Source organism: Paramormyrops kingsleyae, chromosome 6, assembly GCF_048594095.1.
Source record: "Paramormyrops kingsleyae isolate MSU_618 chromosome 6, PKINGS_0.4, whole genome shotgun sequence".
NCBI classification, from domain to species: Eukaryota; Metazoa; Chordata; class Actinopteri; order Osteoglossiformes; family Mormyridae; genus Paramormyrops; species Paramormyrops kingsleyae.
The window spans coordinates 17103207-17127091 of record NC_132802.1 but is presented as its reverse complement, the minus strand read 5'-3'; the positions used below and the strand labels follow the sequence as shown (position 1 = coordinate 17127091).

The 23885-nt window shown below is 46.8% G+C and overlaps 1 protein-coding gene across 1 annotated transcript in view; it reads right to left on the bottom strand.

Annotated features, from left to right (window-relative positions):
• rnf43 (ring finger protein 43) overlaps window positions 1-23885 on the bottom strand; it is a 72089-nt gene that overhangs the window by 24640 nt on the left and 23564 nt on the right. Inside the window, exon 2 of the mRNA XM_023833129.2 lies at window positions 3443-3565. Within this exon, the coding sequence (XP_023688897.1) occupies window positions 3443-3565 (123 nt within the window). The remainder of the gene's footprint in view (window positions 1-3442; window positions 3566-23885) is intronic.

Below are 23885 nucleotides of genomic sequence, written 5' to 3'. Positions count from 1 at the left end.
CAACCAATGGAAGCTGGTAAAACTGGATTCATCCGTATTGTGTGACTGTTCAATTGTGAGGTGATTTAAAGACAAACTACCATGCTTTGTGGAGAGTGTTAGTAAAAGCTGGAAAAGTCTGATACCAGGTAGCAGGATTACACCGTGAATCCTGTGCTGAGCTGTACATACAGATCAACAGTTAAAACCCATGTGTTTTGGCTGAATGACTAAAACATACACTGAAGAAAACCGACACTAATAAACCGGTAGAGAGCATAAAACAATGTGTGTGACACTAGCATTGGGTTTAATAAATGTTAAGGCAGTTATGTTACGGCACCTGTAACCATGGCAACATGACGGCAAATGTGACAGAGCAGTAAAACTGAAAGTGCGTAGCCTCAAGGCTGATTTATACTTCTGCGTTGAGCCTACGCAGAGGGTACGCTGCAGCCTCGGCAAGGACTGCATCCCCGTAACGTGTAGTTACATCTCCATGGAGGTGCACCTCGGACTACGGCTTAGGTAAATTCTATGCAGAGGTGTAGACCAGCCTTCACACGATGCTGTGCGGTGCGGAACAGGCATCCCAGCCAGCAAGGACAGGACAGAAGGACAGACATATTGTGGGAGCACCTTTGGAGACGGCAGCTGCTGTTTCTGCAAGGTGAGGCACATGTCCGTTCCAGCTGCAGAGCCTGACTGTAGGAGATTCTGTCTGGGGTACATCGCCCCCCCGTTCACAGATAATGTGTGACCATTAAGGCTATAATCACAGTCTTCCGAGGCTCGCTGAACCCAACACTATAATCTTTCCCATAACACACCAACATTTTCTTCCAGTTCCTACTGTACAGTAAAACCAGGCTCAGACGAAATTGATTGATTCAGAAAATCAGAATCACCTGCGAAATAACTCATTTAATAAACCATCCATTTATTACTCACAAATAGCAATGCAGTGAAGCTAAAGCAATGCAGTGAAGCTTTTGGAAACTGTAATGTAACATGTACTTCAGCCCAATGAGAGCCAATAATGTCACCCATGAAAGGTGAGCTGAACTGGGCCTGTGACTGACACATCCCATCCCTTGATATATGATGATAATTTTCCCTGCCCACATCTGTATACAGGCCATTGCAAGTGTTAAATACAACCCATTTCCAAATGAGTTGGGATGCTGTGCAAAATGTAAATAAAGACAGAATGCAATACTTTGCAAATCATATAAAACCATATTTAATTGAAAATTAAACATTTGAACAAAGACAACCTATCAAAGGCTGAGACTGAGAAATGTTTTTGTTTTATCACAAATATATATTTGAATTTGATGCCAGCAACACATTTAAACAAAAGTTGGGAGAGGGGCAACAAAAGACTGGAAAAGTTGTGTGATGCTAAAACAAAACACCTGGATGAATATCTCACAATTAATTAGGTAGCTTGCACGTCTGTCAACAATGACAACTAATCACTGAATAAAATTTAAAAAGAAAATAAATAAATAAATAAATTTACAGAGAAGGCCTTGGATATTTCAACAAGAAAATGTCTAATCACATTGTGCACATAGTACAACAGCATGGCTCCCTAGTAGAAGAGTCTGGGTGCTTGACTGGCCTGTCTGCAGTCCAGACCTGTCACCGGCTGAAAACATTTGGCGCATCATGAAACGAAAAATACGACAAAGGAGACCCTGGACTGCTGAACAGTTGAAATCCTATATCAGGCAAGAGTGGGACAACATTTCACTTTCAAAATTACAACAAATGGTCTCCTCGGCTCCCAAATGTTTACAGAGTCCTGTTAAAAGAAGAGGTGATGCAACAAAGTGGTAAATATGCCCCCGTCCAAACTTTTTTGAAATGTGTTTCTGGCATCAAATTCAAATTGAGCATATATTTGTCATAAAAATTTAAATTTCTTAGTTTCAATATCTGATATGTTGCCTTTGGAAATTGGGTTGTATTACACATTTTACTCATTATGCAAAACATTTTCTCATTGTTTAATTATTGTGTTAAAAAGGCCAATCCTGAACCGCACCAATCCTTGACCTTTTGTTCCTGACAGTCCAATATGGCTGACATGAGGCACTGGCTGGTCCTGTCCTCCCTCCCCAGCGGGGACAGCTGGCCTGGCGTTTCTCACGCCCCCATGCCAGGAGGCCCTCCCCTGCATACCAGCCCTGCCACTGCCCCCCACCCACCCCCCACCCCCAGTGGCATGATCCGGCCGTATCAAACACCTCCGCCGTCGCATTCAAAGCCTGCCAGCATCCTGCCCCCCCACTCCCCCCCCTTCCTGGACCATGAAAGAGTGCCTGCAATGTCACCAAATCTCCTGTAAAGGGCAGCTTGGCTCAGGCAGTGCATTTGTGCACTGTGAAAGGGTCAGAGCCACTGGGTTTGGGGGGGGGGGGGATAGACAGAGATGGAGGGTGAGGGGGGAGAGAAAGAGAGAGACAGAAGGAGAGAGGGAAAGAAGGATACAGAAATAAATAGAGGAGAGAGAGGGATAAAGTGAGGGGAGAAAGAGAGAAAGGGAGGGGGAGGAAGAGAAGGAGAGAGAGAAGTAAAGAGAGAGAGAGAAAGAGGGGGGCCTTGGGTTCCTGGCCCCTTAGCTGCATTGCTGGCTGCGCAGGGGTCCGTTTACACTGTGCCGGGGCGCTTTTTGTGCGCTGCAGCACGGTGCCAGGCACCCTGACGAGGATGGGCACACAATCGGGCCAGCAGAGCAAGGACAGGGCTATTCATGCAGATCGAGTTGCATGTATGACCGCACATTGCTGCCGGCCATTGCGTCGCTGGTGTGCGAATGCAGCGCACGCACACTCTCACAGACACACACTCATGGCAGCGCTCCTGGATGTTAATTATTAATCATTTCATTCCGTTATATTAGTGCTCTTGTATCACACCTGGACTTTTCTGAAGGTGTGCTCTTTGTTCAGTATGTATGCCATGCATTTGTTTTGCCTAGAACTTCGATCTATACACTCATACTCCTGCAGTCCTGATATCTATAGGAACTAAGCACTGTATCCCAGCTCTTCCCTTCTGTATTTTTATGTAACTAGTGTAGCAGGGCTGCCAACTTTGGTCAGCTGGCTAGAGTGAAATTTTCACTTGAGATAAGTCTGCACACACATTTACATGTATGTAAGAGTTTTATTACCTTGTAAATAGTCTGTAATGTTTGCAAACTACCCCAAAGCTTTTAATGTGTCATGCCAGATGTGTGACAATTGGCAATCCCGCCTCAGTCGTATTCTAGTACTTTCATTCCTTTACACACATGCATGTTCTGCGGATGCATCTGCGGACACCACTACTCACTGCAGCAGAGCTACCCTAACCACACTCACACAGAGACAATAAAAACCCTGGAGACTAGGAGGTGCAGAGATGCTCCTCGACTCCCAGAGCGCTGGTGGGGCACTCCCCCGCGACTCACCTTCTCCAGCAGAGGGAGGCACTGGGGCACCTGGTGCTCGGGGTTCTCCAGTTTGACGATGCTGATGAAGATGCTCTCTTGGCGTTCATCCTCGCTGGTGTTGCATAGGGACAGCGGGTGGGACTGCAGGCACGGGGAAGAGGAGGCACGGTCAGCGGCCGGTGATAATTACCACCACCTTGAGAGGGACATCCAGAGGTGCTGTTGTTTATGTTATAATTCCTTGATTTACCCACCAAAAATTAAAATCACTTCATCTAAGCTTAATCTACAACACTAGACTTTTAAGGATCTCAGTTCATAGATTTAAAAGACCTTTTGACCCCCCCAAGCTCAGCGTCACCACACATGAAACGAGACATTTGCCTTTCGCTGATCCCCTATGCAGTTGACAGCAGTCACTCCCCATGACTTCCTGAACACGTGGCCTCAGATTTGAATGAAAGGCTCCATATCAATAGCAACAAAGCAAAGGGGAAAACCCATAACTCATGATTCATAAAAATATTACCGGTTTAAGAAAAGAAAAACAAAATGAGCAACACGATGAAGCCACAGATTGTAAAGTTGGAGGCCACGTTCACACGTGAACAATTTATACAACTTTATTGGGGAGTTCGCAGAGAGCAGCCAGAAATAGCTGGGATGGCCAGTGGCCTGCCTGTCACCGAGCAGGGTCATCCACTCCCAGGTCCTCTTTGGGTGCCTCATAAACGCCGCCAGATGTGCATCAGTTAGCTCAGGAAGGCCTCGGGGGTTGGAGTGGAATGAGCTATCGATCAATTGCAATTTCCAGCGTGGAGCATTTTGAGCACAGTGTACACATCCAGCCTAAGGAGGGTGCTGCAGAGCTGGGGGGGGGGGGTGTTATGGAATTTCATGTGGGCACGCTGATGTGACGAGACTCCCCCCATTTGGACTGGAAATCCTGAAATGGAGAACTGGATGCCTCTGTACATAGCCGGAGCTGCGGACCGCTCCAACTGTGACGTCACATGATCATGGGAGCATCCCCATCGCAAGCTCGGGCCCTCAAGGGCCTAGAGGGGTGCATGGAGGCGGGGAGTCCGAGCCACACTGCTAGAGCCCTCGGGGTCACAACCAGACAACATCACTCCATTTATGTTCGCATTACATTCAGCACCTTTGCTGGATGAGAGGCTGAATGACGCACAGATGACAGAGATGCAAAGATCTCAAATCCATCCGTCGGCCATAAAAAAAAAAGCCTTTCATTCACAGTACTCCGCACTCCTTACTGAGCTGCGGGACGTACGCTGTATATTGGCCACCGCTGGTGACAAAATGTCACCGAGGGCCAACGTCACGCCGTGCCAAGACGTTCGGAAGGGGAAGGTTGGGCAGCCGCGACTCTCTGAGCGACAGGCGGAGCAGATTCCCACTGCTCCCAGGGAGGGCGAGGAGAGGGGCTGGCAGCCTGGAGAGGGGCTGGCGGCCTGGAGATGGGCCTTTGTGGGTCGCCAAACTGTTTCCCAGGACTTTCTATACTGGGACGGCACAAATGAGAGAGCGCTCCCCTTCCTGCGGCATGCTTCCCGCTCCCCCCCGTGCAACCACAGCCCCGCCACGGAGCAGGCAGGACCGTCCTGCACGCAAGCCGTCCCAGCTGTGCCACTAGCCCGCCTTTGCAGGGGCCAAATTACAGGCCTGCAGCAGAACTTGGCTTTTCACAAAACAAGGAAAGAAAAAAAAATAATAATAACACAGCGTGAACGCCTGGACGTAGCACCCGGGACACCCAGAGCCAGAAAGCGGGGTTCAGCTCACAATAAAGGCATGGGGAGATGGTGACGTGAAGGTCGGCACACGGGACCGCTGGGGACGGCCGTGATGGTCGTCACACAATGAAGAGAAGCCTTTGTTCCATACCACCATAAACACAACTGTATTCAATGTATATGCATTTTGTCAGAAGACTCAGAAAAAATGCTGCCATGCCCTCCTGAAGGAGCACGGGCTTCAGGAAAGCATTGCTGGCTCCCTTTTGTACCGTCCACCTCCCCACGCAGAAAAAGTCTCCTTCTATAGGATCATAAACGGCGTAAACCAGCCCCCGTATATATATATTTTTGTTGTCCAGCCAAACAGCAGCGTGATGAGTCCCATAGCCTGACTGAACATTCTTGGCTGCTTTGGACAGGAGCTAAGAACAAGGTCTGGGATTTCAGATGGGAGTCGCGCCTTTGTGGGGAGAAGGAACCACGTCACTAACAAACAGACCCGTGGTGCCCAATGGTCACTCCTAAAGCTGCACCTCCGAAAACACAGAGCTCTTTCAGATTCTTTTTACCCAGGATAAAAGGCATTCTTATAATGTTCAGTCACTATCTGACCAAAATACTCCAAGGCAAATGTCTAACAGTTAAAACAGACTCCAAAACGAGAACACAGACTGTATCCATGGTGAGAAGTCTCTTCCCCCCCCCCCCTGCCCTGTGGGTCTTCCTTTTTCATCTGCCAATTTCATTTTCTTGTCTGCTCTTGCGCTAACAGAGAGCGTAAGCTAGATGGTTGTGTCGGGTCTTTTCCTCAACTTCAGAAGATGAAAGTTAATCAATGTTTGATGTGTTTTAACTGGCCATCTTTTATTTAGAAAAGAAAAAGAATAAAGTAGCGAGAAGTTGGGGGGGTACCCAATGGGGGTTTTCTGCAATGGACACAGGCAGCTTGAAGTCCACGTTCCGCCAAGCTAGTGAATGTGAAGGAAGAATTCTATTAACCAATGCCCCCCCCAAACATTTGGCCGCTCACCCAGTTGTGTCCTGACCCAGTTTCCCGCGTGGCCCTGGACATTACTCTTCTGAGCTCTGCAGCTGGGACCCTCAATCAGTGCTCAACAGCTCCAAATCCAAACTAAGCGCTGAGCCAAATTCCCCATCGCAGAGCACCTGTGGCGCAGTGTAAACTGAGCGAGCAGCAGCTGGCCGTGACCCGGAGCCCAAGCACGGAGGTGGAGCCGGACCTCGGCTGGAGGCTGGGAGACAGGAACGCAGCTCTCTGAAGTGGGGAGCTTGGAAAATGAGGAATTTGGCTGATCCAGGCTGTCTTGATGGTTGCCTTGGCAATTCTGTGGATGGCCCTTTGTTCTTTTTCAGCTTTGGACCTTCTAACCAGCCCAGCTCCTTGGCCCCAAGCTGGGGTTGGGGGTTGTAGTCAAAGCCTCAGAGATCACACTTTGCTGGTATTTCAGCAGTGGCGCTGAGACAACCCTAGGGAGCCCGGCCTGGATTTGCTCTGGGTTGGCTCCCATGGACCCAAAGTCAAGCTCTGCTTGAGACGCCAAAGCTGCCGTCACGTACCCCAGTATTTCCTTCTGTCCCAGTTCAAGGGGACCGTTGACTGTTTATGTCTGCAATAAATGACAGCGAGACCTTCATAAGGACGGAACGAGCAGAGTGAAAGGATGGAAGGTGCTGGTACGCCACGCTGTCTGGTGCTGGTACGCCACGCTGTCTGGTGCTGGTACGCTTCCCCAGAACAGGCAGTACCTGCTGCCCCATCATACAAACGAGGCCATGTACATCCACTCTCCCTCTGCTCTGACTTTGCTGTGACCTGTTTTAAGCGCTGCTAACTGTATATACCATTTAATTCCCAGCCTGGTATACTAAAGATGTCCGGAAGGCGGTTCGGAAGAGTGCTGCATGTGTTGCAGTCTGCAGTCCAGATTCCAGCCTGACGAGTCAAGCTGGCACAAAACTGCAAGGCGACTCTTTGAGCGAAGACTATTCCCAAGCTCCCCCCCCCCATTACTCACACCCTCCCCACTTAGAGTAAAGCCAAAGCCAAGAGGCCCCGAAGATGCACAAGGGTTTTGCGGAAACTCTACACTAACTGGGGGCCACAAGTACTTGGGCAACCCTGTTGTGGGGGGGAATCCCATTGCAAATGTCACAAGTGGGCTCTGCCAACAGCTGCCCCGGGCCCCCTGTACTCTAACAACAGGGACCACCCGACTCTGGGGAACATCTGGGGAAGGCTGTTTGCTGGAGCTCTTGAAGGATGCAGAACAATGTGAGGGAACCAGCGCTCCAATTGTGTCAAAACAGAGGCGTGTCGAGTTTCCCTCTCTTTAATGACGGCGACGGCCTAAGCCTAGTCACGGATACCGCAGCGAACAACTTGGCAAAACCCGATATCATAATGACCTCAAAATAATCACCACATGCCTTAGAAAATACCTCGGTATGTCGCTACTCTCGTTTTTTTTTCTCTTTCACTTCCAAAAACATTTCTCTTGTATTTGTATCATTGCTGTTGCCTAGGAGATGTAAACCGTGTCAACCAGCCTTGCTTGAAGTGACGCCGACTGCATATGAAGGACAGAGTAGTGTGCTGACGGGAGGCAGCTCAGGCACCCTCGTGCTTCCTCACGGGAAAACCTCGAGCAGACATCAGCAGCTAAATGATGCTGTTATTTTACTGGATGATGTGCTGAGTGATACTGTCCTTTAATGAATGCATGTAAGGCTCCAAAAAATATCAAAGAACACCATCAAGATGCCAAGAGAACAGTGAGCAAGAAAACATCCAAGTCAATCAGCAACAAGGGGCACAGTTTTTTTTTTATTTTTATTAATACAATGTTGCAGCTTCATTTTATAAGGTGAACGTGGGCAGCCAGAACCCTGCCATCGCCTCAGTAAGGCTGAGACTGCAGCACTTCCCACAGCAGCCAGCAGGGTGTGCAGTTTCCCAAAAAGCACAGGCATCTCAAGCTTAACGGTGTGGTGACTGAATTGTTGGCACCACTGTCACAGGAGAAAAATCAGGACAAAAAAAAATTCAACATAAGGGGGAAAAGTGCTGGAAGTCCATGTCCCTCTTATGCTGTCGCCACTGTTGCCATGACAACCCATAAATGGACTCAAATATACTGTTCCAATTTTTTTTTTTGGTAGAATACAGGTACCTCAGGAAAATTTAACCATAAGTACAGGAGTAAGAGAGGCTCGAAGAGTGAAAGGTGGGGGTGTACCTGCCTCTCTGAAACGGGGGATGCACGACATCATCTGAAGTGTCCCATCGCAGAAAATGAACTAAAGAAATAAACAAAAGTGCCACTGATCTCCAAGTTGTTTACAGTGCCGACTTTTATCATGGCGGTGCTGCTCCTTTCATTCCATGCCAGGGAGGCCACACACTGACGCCCGGGCTCCTCCCGCACTCTCTCACAGGTCCCAGACACTCCTAGCAAATCTGCAGCTTCCGGCCAAAATCGAGAAGAGGCACCATCATTTTGTCTTTCGTCTGCACTCATAATAGCTGCCTGCTTTTGCTTGACTGGCCAGAAGAAGTGGGGCTGGGCAAACGCCACACCCTCCACCGTCCTTCTCTCCATGGGACTCGCGCTCCGAGGGCACATGGCTTCTATGGCGTCTCCAAGCAGCCGGGCCACCCTGGCACAGTCTCCCCCCCCCCCCCCTCACCCGGGTATGGCTCCGAGCTCTCTCATGGAAGCTAAGGTTTCCTTCCGCTGTTCCAGCATGTCGAATGTGTCTACATTTTCTGTCCTTTCCCTTTCTTTTATATCAGGGAGAAGTGGGAGCTGCCCTGTGCCTCAGATCACTGTAACGTTACGAGCGTCAGTCTGAAGATGCTTAGGGCGGCACGGCTCCTGTAATCGAGACCGCAGGAAGCGCCAGGGAGCATCTACATTTAGCTGCAAACACGGGGAGGAGAAAACTGTAATATATATATATATATATATATATATATATATATATATATATATATATATAAAAAAAGAAAACAAAACCAGGAGGCAGAGCAGGACATATGGAAAGTGTTGCGATGGGCGGGTCTGAGGAGCGGCAGTTGCTAACCAGCGTTTCTGTCGCTGTGCCATTAATCTGCTGTCTCTGTGTCCGCTGGCCGAGGTAGCTTCCCCGGACTCTGACCACGAAGCACCCAGCAGAAGCACCCAGCAAGGCCAGACCCTACATGTGCCCAGCAGAGCCCAAGCACTCCCCAAAAACACGTGGACACCATATATAAAACCGCAGTGATAAATGTATCTCCCGTAGCCTTTATATAAAACAGCAAACTCAATGTTTGATAACTACTGGGTAAATAAATTCCTGTACATGGGGTTCTTCTATTTTTTTTTTTTTAACGAGACAGGTGTGTTTTACACCCCTCCACATAAAACATACCTTTTAATAGCCTCCCCCCCAACAGGATGAGGTATTACCCCCGCCCTCCCCCCCTGTTCATTTCGGCTTTGCTCAAAGTTCAAGGTTTTACGTCTGCCAGGCTGGTTTCTCTCGCGGCCCGGCACAATCGCAGCGTGCCCGTGAGGCCTGACAGAATTTCCCAGTGGACAAAGCGGCCGTCCGACTGGTGCCCTCACGGCGAGCAGTGTCTCCGCTTTCCACGGCGCTCCTTTCTGAGCTGCACAATAGGGCTGGAAACACAGCACCTGAAATGAAAAGTACCTTCCTTGCCCCTAAGCGGGTAAAGAATGAGGCGCCAATCCCACAATGCACAGCTAACGTGGCCTGCTGGGGGTATTGTATTTGATGATCTTTATCTACATGTTGTTACGAGTATCACGAGTTTCACTAATACGTTACGACTGGTTAAAATTGAAAGCAATTTTCTTCAAAAAAAAAAAAGAAGAAAAGAAAAAGAGCCTTCTGGAAAAAAAAGTCTTCTGAATCCTAACCTGGCATTACTGTGTTTGATTACTCTGAGTGAACATGAAGTTGGGTTTCTTCAAAATGTACTCAATAAAAAGTGAATTAGCAAAGAAGCTCTTTGGTTATCATGACACAGAGCTTGACACAGCGCTACCAAACCTGAAATCAAAAGTGTTAAATAGAGAGACGATTAAACCAAATTAGAAATGAATGCCTCCATATCCCACACTCCAGAAACATCCATTGGCTATTCCAGCTGCTTTAATTATGGCTCCACCAGAGTACGCTTATAAAACTTAAGCATTAAAAATAAAATAACAGCACTTAAATTTCTTGGTTAAATCCAGTTTCACTGGCTGGTTTTGGCACCAGGATAGCTCACATCATAAAACTGGAAATGTTTTCAAACAAATGGCTTTGTTTAGCAGTGTATCATCACTGGAGGTGCCCACGCCCACTCGGGCGATACTCTGTGTTCAGGGACTGTGCGTAAGGGCTTCATTCTGCGGGAGGACACATCAAACAGCAGCAAGCGCTAATGCTCCTCGTCACCGCACACAGTGCGTTCTCCCTGCGTGAATCACAGCCTGGGCCTGGGCCTGACCCGGCCCACTCGCTCGCTGCTCAGGAGAGTGCAAACCCACTTCAAAACCCCAAACTGGGCCAGTTTTCTGCCGCCAGATCAGACTGAGCAGAGAGCAGGGCCATGAAGCAATGAAAAGCCCAACTGAACTGTTTTCATTCCCCATTGTAAATACATCGAAACATACAAGAGTATCCATGTACAAATATGCACCAAAAAGTGCTCTGCATCTTCTGATGGAAGATCCTTGAACTGAATTCAGCTCAGTGTCTCCACAGTGCCTTGCACCCCACAGTGCATCTTTCCTCTTTAAAACCCAAGCGGCCCATCCAGAGAGGAACTCCATGGCAGACACAGAATGCAAAGAGATATATTCAAGTCCATAACTATGAACTAAAACTACTAGGACAGAAATAGAGCTTCTAAAGCCGTGGGCTTTTCACGCACCAAGGGCGGACAGAGTTACGGAGTGTTTCCGGAAAAGCTATCAATACCACTGTAGTGCTGTTACCGCCAGCAGTGGTGGGTGGGGCATGTAGGTCAGGTCAGAGGGCAGGCTCGCCTCAGGAAGGCAAAGCCCAGAGGCTCCCAGTAAATGTATCGCAACAGGAGCAAAACTATGACCTAGAGCTGCTCTGCTGCAGAGAAGAAGTGGATTAAAGGATACACTGGCCGACTACAGTGCTAGCGTCACCTAGAGGCAGGCCAAAAAATTATAAACTCTGGAGGGAAAAATGGGGGAAAAGAGAAAGTTTTAGCACAATGGATTAGCATTAATGCTAAGGGGGGGGGACGGGAATAAGAGAAAGCTTTAGCAGTATAGATTAGCATTAATGCTAAGGGGGGGATGAGAATAAGAGGAAGTTTTAGCAGTATGGATTAGCATTAACGCTGAGGGGGGATGGGAATAAGAGGAAGCTTTAGCAGTATAGACTAGCATTAATGCTAAGGGGGGGCAGGAAAAAAGAGAAAGCTTTAGCAGTACAGATTATCATTAAAGTTAGGGGGGATGGTAATAAGAGAAAGCTTTAGCAGTATAGATTAGCATTAATGCAAAGGGGGGTGGCGGGAATAAGAGGAAGCTTTAGCAGTATGGATTAGCATTAAAGATGGGGGGTGGCGGGAATAAGAGGAAGCTTTAGCAGTATGGATTAGCATTAAAGCTGAGGGGGGGGGCAGGAAGCAGAGGAAGCTTTAGCAGTATGGATTAGCATTAAAGCTAAGGGGGGGCAGGAATAAGAGGAAGCTTTAGCAGTATAGACTAGCATTAATGCTAAGGGGGGGAGGGCAGGAATAAGAGAAAGCTTTAGCAGTATAGATTAGCATTAATGCAAAGGGGGGGGGGGGGGGTGACGGGAATAAGAGGAAGCTTTAGCAGTATGGATTAGCATTAAAGATGGGGGGGGGATGGGAATAAGAGGAAGCTTTAGCAGTATAGACTAGCATTAATGCTAAGGGGGGGCAGGAAAAAAGAGAAAGCTTTAGCAGTACAGATTATCATTAAAGTTAGGGGGGATGGTAATAAGAGAAAGCTTTAGCAGTATAGATTAGCATTAATGCTGAGGGGGGGATGGGAATAAGAGGAAGCTTTAGCAGTATAGACTAGCATTAATGCTAAGGGGGGGCAGGAAAAAAGAGAAAGCTTTAGCAGTACAGATTATCATTAAAGTTAGGGGGGATGGTAATAAGAGAAAGCTTTAGCAGTATAGATTAGCATTAATGCAAAGGGGGGTGGCGGGAATAAGAGGAAGCTTTAGCAGTATGGATTAGCATTAAAGATGGGGGGTGGCGGGAATAAGAGGAAGCTTTAGCAGTATGGATTAGCATTAAAGATGGGGGGTGGCGGGAATAAGAGGAAGCTTTAGCAGTATGGATTAGCATTAAAGCTGAGGGGGGGGGGCAGGAAGCAGAGGAAGCTTTAGCAGTATGGATTAGCATTAAAGCTAAGGGGGGGCAGGAATAAGAGGAAGCTTTAGCAGTATAGACTAGCATTAATGCTAAGGGGGGGAGGGCAGGAATAAGAGAAAGCTTTAGCAGTATTGATTAGCATTAATGCAAAGGGGGGGGGGGGTGACGGGAATAAGAGGAAGCTTTAGCAGTATGGATTAGCATTAAAGATGGGGGGGGACGGGAATAAGAGGAAGCTTTAGCAGTATGGATTAGCATTAAAGATGGGGGGGGGCGGGAATAAGAGGAAGCTTTAGCAGTATGGATTAGCATTAAAGCTAAGGGGGGGGGCAGGAATAAGAGGAAGCTTTAGCAGTATTTGTTAGCATTAAAGCTAAGGGGGGGAAATGGGAAAAAGAGAAAGCTTTAGCAGTATGGATTAGCATTAATGCTAAGGAGGGGGAAATGGAGGAAAGAAAAAGCTTTAGCAGTATGGAATAGCATTAGGGCTAAGGAGGGGAAAATGGGGGGAAAAGAAAGGTTTATCTGCATGGATTAACATAAGCACTAATGGGGGAAAATGGGGAACCAGAAAAAGCCTTAGAAGTGTGGTCTAGCAGTAGTGCTATGACAGGAAAAATGGGGGAAAGAAAATGCTTCGGCAGTATGGATTAGGTATCAGCATGGATTAGCATTAGTGCTAAGTATGGAAAATGGGGGAAAAGAGAAAACTTTAGCATTATGGATTAGTATTAGCGCAAAGGAGGTCTAAGCACAAGGGAGAGATCAAACAGCAATGGTGATCTGTCCATGCGGCCCATCCTCCTGCCTGCAGAGGCCTTCCGATGAGCTGACCCAGTGTCAGCAGGCGACCCAAAACCAGGGCTCCTCGGAATGCCATGGAAAAGTGACCGCAAGGAATGCCGATTCTCTGAGAAGAGTAAACAGCCGGGCTGGGTCGATGCTGCGTTTCACCTTTGATGTCACCCAGTTCTCTTATTGCTGGAAACAAAGCCCAGCTATAACATGGTGGAGGCGGTTACGAAATCAGTTAGTGACCCAGCGCTGAAATCGGGTTGATTTATCAGTACTTGATGTCGTCCCCACTACCACTGCCCTGTGTCCTAAGGGCACCTGCTCATAGTCTGTGCCGAGCCCTTCCTTCACTGAGGGCAGTCACATGCTCCTTATCCCCAGCATGTGGGACTCTTACCATTCTAACATGGCAGCAAGCAGCGACAGTGTTCACCATTGCCGGGGGCCACTGAGAGTCCCTACACAAAGTATTAAATAAACGCGATGATTATTTAGGAAATGGTGAAGCAGCATGTTCTGCAGTTAGCTATGATTTTCTGATTCTACTTACTAGCTATTTATTTTGTTTTTAAAACATCTGGGGGGGGGGGGGCACACACCCCAAAGTATTTTTTTGAGTGGGCCCCCAGAAACAACAAATTCCCCACTAGCAGCAGGAACTGGAGTGAATGAGTGAGTGAATGAGTCTCTTAACTAAGCCCCATCAGGACCATCAGGCGCCTTTACTGCCTAACAGCTTCTGCACAAGTCTAGAACTTCGTGTGGGGCCCTGTTTCACAGCAGACCACTGAGCATACTGGTGACTAAAGGAAAACCTCAGAATAATAGGATTAATTTAACTGTGTGTGTATCTAGGGTGAATTTCTCTAACCAAAGACCAAGACAGAACAAAAAAAAAACATTATAAAGGCATCAGGTCCCATAATGAGAGCTTGCAGGGAGACATTTATACTGACCCAGCAAACAAATCACTGTATAACTAATAGGCCAAGTTTTCAGTGGTGAAAACCTCATAAATGTGAAATGTCAGCTTTCACCAATGTGAAATTGGTGAAATGTTTTAAATGGGTACAGAGAAAACAAAAAAAAACAACAATTTAAACTACAGCCAAAATACATGGAATGGAAGACACTATAAAAACATCAGAGTTCCTTTATGTTGACCTTGTGACATCCAAGACAAGCAGCTGACCATCAGAGATGGACTTCAAATGTTAGAGAGCTTTCTCTATGCAAGGCCATCAAAGGGTTGGACAGGACATACTGAGGCCTGCTAATCATGGGCATCCTGCACGTCACTGTCCAAGCCGGTGATGTAATGGCACCCTAATGCTGGGACACTGGTCGGAGCACCCCCCCCCCCCATTCAGGGAACAGGGCATCTTTGTGTGCAGCATGTTTATTTATACATCATTTCCCATTAAATGTATTTCTGACATAATTACAGAACGAGCCATCCTCGGTGCTTCTCAAAGCGGCCACTTTGCTAAGGCTTCCAAAAACATAATGCGAGGGTCCTCTGACTCCTAGAGGCGACGTCTGCAACCGCACAGAGGATCCGCCACCGAAAGTAGGTCCCGCACGCGAGCAGCCAAGCATTCCACAATGAGTCACCTTTGTCTGACTCTTATACCTCATTCAGCCAGGAGGTGTTCAATAACCCCCATCTCCCGAGCTAACCGCCCCCCCCCCCTCCCCACACACACACACACACACACACACACACACACACACACACACACACACACACACACACACACACACACACACACACACACACACACACACACACACACACACAAAACCCTGGACAGTTTGGGAATCTTGCCCCGAATGACTAAATATTTGGCAGTGGCAGAAGCCCGTCCACCAGACGTGCTCGGTTTGTGTTGATGTTTTGGTTTTTTTTGGCAGCCTCCACTGTAAACAGTTGGAAATTTTGTATCCTCATTTCCAGTCTTGCAAATATGACATTGCCGGCAGGAGTAAGCACACTACCCCCCCAACAAATTACAAAAACAGTTGGGAGAGAGTTCCAGGAGCTCCTTAAGCAATTTCCTGCCGGCATATTTATTTCGATCTCTCATCTTCAAAGCGTCTCCTTGCGGTGTTCCCTTTCTTCTCTCCCGCATTTCGCTTCCCCGGTCATCCTCGTCTCTTTTCTGATTCCAAGGCTATCGGCCGCAGTTCCTCATTTTCTAACTCTGCTGCCTGCTTTCTGGCTCGTCGTCAGGAGGGAAGGAATTGGCCAGCGTTTCGGCAAGGAAAAGAGGGAGGCAGAGAGAGAGAGGGAGGCAGGGAGAGAGAGGGAGGCAGGGAGCTGGCACACTGTTGACACGGGACCTTTCCACTGCACCAGTTGCAAAAAAAGCAGATTCCAGCTAGGCGGAGGAAGACTTTGCAGTATAAACACCTAGTAAGATTGTTTGCGATGGGAGTGACAGCCTCATTCCAGCATACTCATGTTACTTGTCATGTAAAAAAAAATGGGAAGAATTAATTTGCTAGAGACTGGAGCAGAATGCTACCCTTTTCAGTGTTTGATGAGCCAGTTTTTCATTGAAAATATCTAGCCTGTACACTGGGTTTAGCAACTGTTTACATATACATCCTCCTGAAGTAACATGCCAGTTTCCAAATCTGGCACTACCAGGTTATTTATGTCAAGATGCAACATCTACTCGGTCAACATGACGGCTGAGGTTGCCTGCAGTTAAGCTAGTGAGGATTCCATCGCCTCTGACACTGAGCCTACAGGAGACCTTCAATCTGACTGAGCTTCATTCCGACAGACACAGAAGCAGGAGGCCTGCAACCCGATCTAATCTCACTTCTCGTTGTATCACTCAACAGGTTTGCATTGTTGCTGTATTTCCGTTACCATCCGAGAATTTTCTTTAGCCCCGGGGCAACAGAACTGGCAGATCGGCCCTGTAAAGGGCAAGGGGTTGGGTGGGGTTAGGAGACAAAGGCGTGACCTCACATGACTGTAAAGCACACTGCTGGCGAGTTGCATTACGAATCAGGTCGGATGTCCCCTTTTTGCCATTGAAAGCCACCCGGGTTCTGGCGACAAGCTCCCGGCTCCGGCGAGTCTCAAGCATCTTGGATTAGGAAGCTTCCGGGTCCAGAATGACAAAAAGTAAAACTCCCCCCCGGGAAACTAACAATAACGCTTGAAAAGCATTTAAAGGCAGCATGTAAGTTTTTTTTTTGTTGTTGTTGTTGAACTTCAGCTAAAAAGACAAACCCCAGTAGTCTGTTGGCGCAAAGCAAACAACACGCCTGGGACCTGGGGACCTCATGGCATAATGAAAGCAAGAGAGAGAGAGATATGATATAAAAGGAAGAGAGGCCCACTTCACCCCCCAAAGGCAAAACTATCAATGGAACAGCGGCAGAGACACTTGGTTTGGAGAGTTGGGCTGAAGTAAAGCATGAAATTCCAGAGCCGTTTTTAGTCCCCGCCTCTGTAGACGTGCCAATGTGTTAGCCCTGCCCCGGGACGCACACACCTGCTCAAAAAATCTCCTCCATCAGTAACTTCACAGTCAACCATAGTAAATAACCACAAAAATGAAACTCTGGGCAATACTGACAAGTCCTTAGGAAAACACAACATGCTTTCTTCTCCCTATCTCGAGCTGGGCCACATGGGTGGCCGCAAATCCAGTCTGATTTCACGGCATATACCCAGCATGACTGGAGGAGGGGAGCTGGCTCCACTGCTGACCTTCAGGTGGCGCTATACAGAAGTGATGGAATTTAGGACAATGCTTCAAGATCATCGTGCATTACCTTGAAACACCCATACTTTTTACATGAACAATAAAAAGACACATGTGTTAAGATTAGAGAGGAGCACGTCCACATTTGACACTCATCAAGAGTGACAAACGATGTCCTTCCAGGCCCTCTCGGGATGGGGGAGTGTCCTCTCATGCTGAAAAGAAGCACTGTTGGCTCCGGTAGATAGCGATCTTCAAACAACAGACAAAATAGCCCCCGCCCCATCCCCCCCCTTTGAAACTTGACTTCCTGAGCAGTGGGGTGAAGGATATGGGCTGCTCTACTCCCCTGGGGGATCAGGGAGGGGTGAGGATCCCCCCCACCCCAATCCCATGCCAACCACGCTAAGACCTTCTGCCATCAATGGCAGAACACCCTTCGTTGTCCCTTGCAGGAAACCCGGATTATGACAGCAAATGCAAAAAAGGGAGCTGAGGTGCCTCTGGAGATGGACAGTGCAAAAACATGCAGCAAAGAGGAGACTAGAAGTGCAACACCAAACATGAAGTTAATCACAGTCACTGTCAACTGGGATACAAATCAGCATGAGCTAACATTCCCACATTCTATACTCGTGCTATGGCAATTTTGCAAGCTGATTTGTGATTGGCTGGGGGAGAGGGAGGGGTGTAAACAGAGGACCAGACACTTACAGAGATTTTAATGACTGTAAGCAAACTTCATGAATACACCACTTCTAGTGTGTGTTTTCTGGAGGGGGGGGGGGCAAACTCAGCTATCCAACATAAAATAAATGATCATAAACACCTTTCATTAAGTTCTGTAGATGGCTACAAAGAGTTGAAACAAGGAAACATTAGACAACTTTGTAAGAGTGTGATGAGCAAAGACAAATGCTCATTATATGCCTCTTCAGGCCTCGAAATTATTTCCAAGCTTAATCAATGGGTAACTATTGATCTCCTTGCTACAGTAAACCCATTCTGACCTGCCTACCTAGTGGAAAATAAGCAGATTCATTCCAGCTACTAATGCAGAAGGAGAGATGTTTATGATGATAGAGTAGAAAGGTGGTTCAGAGATTTTAAAAAAATGTTAATAATAAACCATCTTCATATATGAAGATGTTACAAGAGACACGTCACATGTTGGAGAGAACCCAAGTTGGAGATGTCGGACTGGAAAAATGGGCAGCAATTAAACAGATAAATAGGGCGTGGTCCACAGAGCCATGATTAAACACGAGTAACCGTGTCAGAGTTAAAAGGAATGTCTGTATTTCCACACAGAAGCCGCTGGCAACCGTGAGACTGTTGAGAAACATGAATAGTGAGGAATAGACCACAGCGTGTGACTCATACTACAGGAAGTAAATAAGATTGGGGGGGGGGGGGGGGGGGGATCACCTGTGACACGCTGCCAGGTGGCTCCAGCGAGAGGAAATGAGCCATCTTCATGACTTTGACCGCTGCCCCGTACGTGTTCGCGTCGCACGGTTGCGCAGGTAACAGAACTCACTCAGCAGGCCCAGATTCTGCATAAACAAACTCTGCTTTAACCATCACTGGCACTAGACAGGGCGAGTCGGAAATCTGTGCGGATGAAGCAGGGCCTTGGCTGCCATGTCTAAGGGACCCAATGACAGTGGCTCCTGGGAGGATTTCAATGAACATCTCCAGGAATCAAGGGCTGAGATTCATTAATAAATCCATCGACTGAATGCCATCCTTAAGTGTGACGTGTGCTGCAGTAAAGCCACCAACATGGACTGCCACCCAACCGTGTACTGCGGTTTATGTTCCATTTCTCTCAGCAGTCACACCGACCTACCACCTCTGCCCCTTCATGTGTGTGTGTATGGGGGGCAGGGTAATCCGTAGACTTTGCTACAAGAGACAAAAGCATTTCCATGAGAATGGTCTCGCTGAGAAAATGCAATGGTACCAAAACCTGGTGAGAGACGTCCTCTGGCCAAGTATCTGCAAACCAGCCATGTTTACACTGCTCCCACTTCTGACCGAATAAATGTGATCACATCTGAGGAAAGGAGCTGATTCAGAGCAGCCTGGGACACTGATGCCATGTGTCCACCGCAGGCGTGCTGCAACCGGACCTCAACTCAGTGTCAGCTTCCAGTGGAAAAACTCCAACCTTATGTCTGAATAGTTTACAGCCTTCAGCGCTGCTCAGAGTCAGTCGAGTTTCAGTAAGCTATTAAGCTTAAATGAAACACATACCTTCTCCTGACTCTGCACTGCTCTATCCATTGTGGATTTATAGCCTTCACTCACAGATCCAGCTTTGAGCAGGTAACTGCTCACAATCTCATGCTACGGCAGTTTTCTTAGGCAGCCCGGCATACAGTCGTGGGAGTAAAACTTATGACATGACGTCATTACAAACTGTAATAATATTACATATTTTCTCATAACAGAATGGGCAAATGATGTGACCTTAGTGTACTCCTTGTAGATTTTATCACTAAAACCTGATTCAGGGAAGGTATAATGTCCTTCACACATTTGGATAAGAACGTACTCCCGCCTGTCCAAATCTTGAGGCAATCCGGGTGAGCCTGGGTTGGTCCCATTCCGTGCTCGTCATCTCGTTTGACACCTGGCTGATGGAGAGTGAATGGATTGGTGGGTGTGGGGACTGGGGGGGTCGTTAGTGGCAAGCACTCTGGAGTGAAAAGGCGTCACAGTGAAAGAGCCATGTGTCTCCGGCTGGTGGGCGGTTGGGGGGGGGGGGGCAGTCTCAGCTTGCAGGCCCCGCGGCAGTGGCTGGTTGGGCAGGGCAGGGCAGGGCCACAGTTATATGTCGGCTTTTTTCGTTTACCTTTTATGTTTGTTGCCATTCAGACGTTCAGGACGTTCTTCTGACAGCACAGTGGGAAGAGGAGGAGGAGAAAGGCAGGGAGAGACGTCTAGCCACTCAGAATCACAATTCTCTCACATCACTAGATGGACGTTTCTATTTAGAAACGTATCTGTTTAAGTCAAATAGAGAAGGTAAAACTAGGATATGAACCATAGCTGTTCACTCCATAAACAAATATGTCAAATTATAGTTTTAGAAATAAGGCAAAAAAATCAATTCACAATTTTATCAAATGCATATGAATAATCAGTGTTTTGCTTCCCTCTTTGAGATCTAAAATGAAGAAAAAACTAATTAAATATGAATTTATTCAATTTAGCTATTATGCATGTATGAAACCTTGACAACAAGGAAATATTTCACATACTTAAGATGGATTTTGGGGGGAAACTACAAGTCTCATGAGGAACATTAAAAACAACTGGCATGCAAACTCCTATCGCTGAAGGAGGAAGCGGGGCTGCTGTGGGGTGTTTTCCACATCGCACGCATCCCAATATCAAAGGAGATCACAATTCCAGCTGCGGCGCATTCTGCTGCTATAAGAATGTCATCTGGAGGACTCATCGGCTGCTGGCAGCCTCCTCATCACAGCCCACGAGGTCCAAGACCCCAAAAATCGAACACCCGTGGCACACCAGGCTATCTGCGATCTAGCTGATATATAATTTTAATTTTGAAGTTTTTAACCTTTTAAATACTCTTATGAGTTAAAGTTCAGAAAATGGCACCCACCATGATGACCAGCAGATGACCAGTGTCTTCATGTAACTCCAGGAAAACCATACGAATGGGGGCTTCTCCCAACCCAAACGGCAGCACGCAAAATTGAAAGTGGCCATGCATAACCCATGGGGGTTGCAGAGCCCTAGGGGTTAAATACAGTGCTGGGTCATGCATCAAGGAGCACGGTTTGGGTTTGAGGTGAGTCTGGGTTGCAGATTACATATGTTACCTTACAATACAGCAACATGAAAGAACAAATTATACTGGCTTTGCTATATACAGATTACAGTACATAGTATAGATTAAAAAGCAGTTTGTCTCAGAAATATTTATATATAAAATATACGCACACCTGATCCTCCAGTTGTAAATGACTACCATACAGTACATTGTACCAATATTATTTAATACATGACTGAATTGTATTTCATGTAACACTCAGAGCTAAAGTAGGAAATCAAAAGCACCATCTGTCCAGTGGGTGTAAAAATTAGGACACACTGGCTAACATTTGAATGAGCAGGATGAGAATGGCTGATAGTGGGGAAACCAGGACAGAACGTGTGGCTTATTTCACAGTTTGAAAGGCCAGAAGTCAGTGTCATCACTGGCTTCCATCTTGACACCCTGTTTGGGGCCAGACCACCATCTGGATTGCCAGAAAATGCTGAAGAGAAAACTGCCATTTAACTGGGTTTCACATGGACACAGATAGGCTCATCAAACCCAGCATATGAAGACCTCACTGGGGGATGTGGTTCATTAGCCTCACAAGAAAGAGTGGAGGGTTGCTCTTAATATATCATATCCTTTCAAAGGATCATAATTAAGAATTCTAATGCATGCAAGAGATGTGGCATGGAAGCTTTGGATGGAGAGGCGGCTTAGGCTTCTTTTATGGAGGGGTCACTCAGATCTTTGGTGTTGATTCACTTCAATTTCATTTATATACTGCTTTTAACAAAGTGGCATTGTCACAAAACATTTAACTCTCTGGGGTCGAGTATGTCGTCGGCGACATCGCGTACTTTTCGCGTCTATTTCAGTTTATATCTCGCTGAAATATTAATGTAGAATCATGAAAAAAACGCTGGCTAAATCCATAATCTGTCTTCTTTTCAAAATGTCCATTGTCGGAAGTATTAAAGTTTTTTTAATTAGGTTAAATTGGCAGAAAAGTAAACCATGTCATCTTACTTTGTTTTACCTGCATCGGGGGCGTGTAGTGCCGCTCTCACCTGAAGATCGCTATTCACATTCTAAATAGCCGCATTAGCGCGTATTCAAATCGCATTCGCATGGTAATTTGATTAACAGCGCAACGGTGAAACGCGATCCAGATACATCCCCTTCAGCGCCATAAAAGGGGGTTGGGGACGTGGCCAGGTGACAATGGCTCATTCATACACATGAAAGTTGCTACATATTCAATGAAAGGAGCCAGAAATAGTTACATGAGTTAGGTTTTTCTTATTTATTTATCCAAATTAATGTTGCATCTACACCATTTAGTCATCTTCATGTAGCCAAGACTTTGGTGATCAGATATCTGGGATCAAAACAAACTGCCAGCATTGCTTACTATGTACTTTTATAATGTTTCTGCAAGTGTTTCAAACTGCATTTTGCAATGTCTATACTTTGATGTCAAATTTCAAACTTAACAAAAATCTGACATATTTACAATATATATTAAAATAAAGATGAGTGTAATGGCAAAACAAATATATAAGAAATAATTTATTTGCCATAAATTAAGTTTATGATATTTGAAGAAATGTGTGATCATGCCCCAGTCAGTGAAAGTGTGTTTCCTACCCCTAGACCCCAAAGGGTTAACAGGGTACCGGGCTTCAAGCCCCCAGAGAGTAAGCAAAAAAAAAACTTCATCTAAGAGAGGAAAAAACCTTTGATGGAACCAGACTTGAGGAGGAAGCTCATCCTCTTCTGACGGACACCAGGCAATACAACTTTATGCAACTGTTGATTAACTGAGAAATACATTCCTGAAACGTCCAGACCTCAGCAGCTCATGTTAAGTCTACAGCAGGAACCTAAGGACACCAGGCCTCGGGAACCACCAGCAGCAGGCCTGGATTGACCACAGGAGACAAACCCCTGTAAGGAACTCACCCAGGGCATAATGAAACATCCCTTCTGAGCTCATCAACCTTGCCCCCTCAGTGGAAAACACTCCATCTTGTTTCTGGTGACCAGCCAACAAAACCTCAATCAACACAACAAACGCTACCACCTCACACTAAGAACTTGGTCTCACATTTCTCCTCAAAGGTTTTTCTTTTAGGAGGGTTTATGACCCGGAAGGAAAGTATAAAAAAGGAGAAGACTTTAGACATTCCTGGAGCAGTGTTAGTTTTTTTCTGGGTGCAGGGGAAAAAAAGCAAATGAAAATCAAACAAAGGCTCCAAGGAAAAGGGAGACTTGTGCCATCCAAACATGTCACCCGTGTTATGGAAAGGAATATAACCACCATTTTAATTTTCAAAGCAAACAATTATTCTGTGAACAAGTCTATCTTAATGCTTGCATTAGGCTGCTGTATCTCCAGTAAGTGTTTCAAAGGGTGCTGCCATCTTAGAGGGAAAAAAACTAAAGACCAGGATGGAGCTAAAGCCCAAATATGCCACAGTGTTCAGCTCTCGAGGTCATCTCATGAGATATTTGCAGTATCACCAGAAGCAGCCTTGGCCAGTGCCGCCACTCTGCAGCCTGTCTAACGGATTGTTATTCTGCTAACGTTCAGGCAAGTTTATAATAGTGTTTATAGGTGGAAGAAGTCGAAGCAAAGTAATCATGAAAATTTTTTTTTTTTTTTTTTGCATAGTCACAGTATCCAGGGTTGGGCTTCTTCTGTAATCTCCCAACAGTGCAATCACTGGCGCAGGCCGGTTACCTGATGGGGGCATTCACATTACTATAAAGGCCTGAAGGTTCCCAAACAGCGTGGTGGGGGTGGGGGGGGGTATCTACATGAAAGACCGATAAGAGATCTGGATTATGGATAAGAGACAAAGACTGTACGTGCAGGAACGCGCCAAGACCTATGAGATGAAGGGTCGAGATAAGATTTATGACAATGTGTGTGTGTGGTGGAGTGTGCGGGATCTATGCCTCTTCC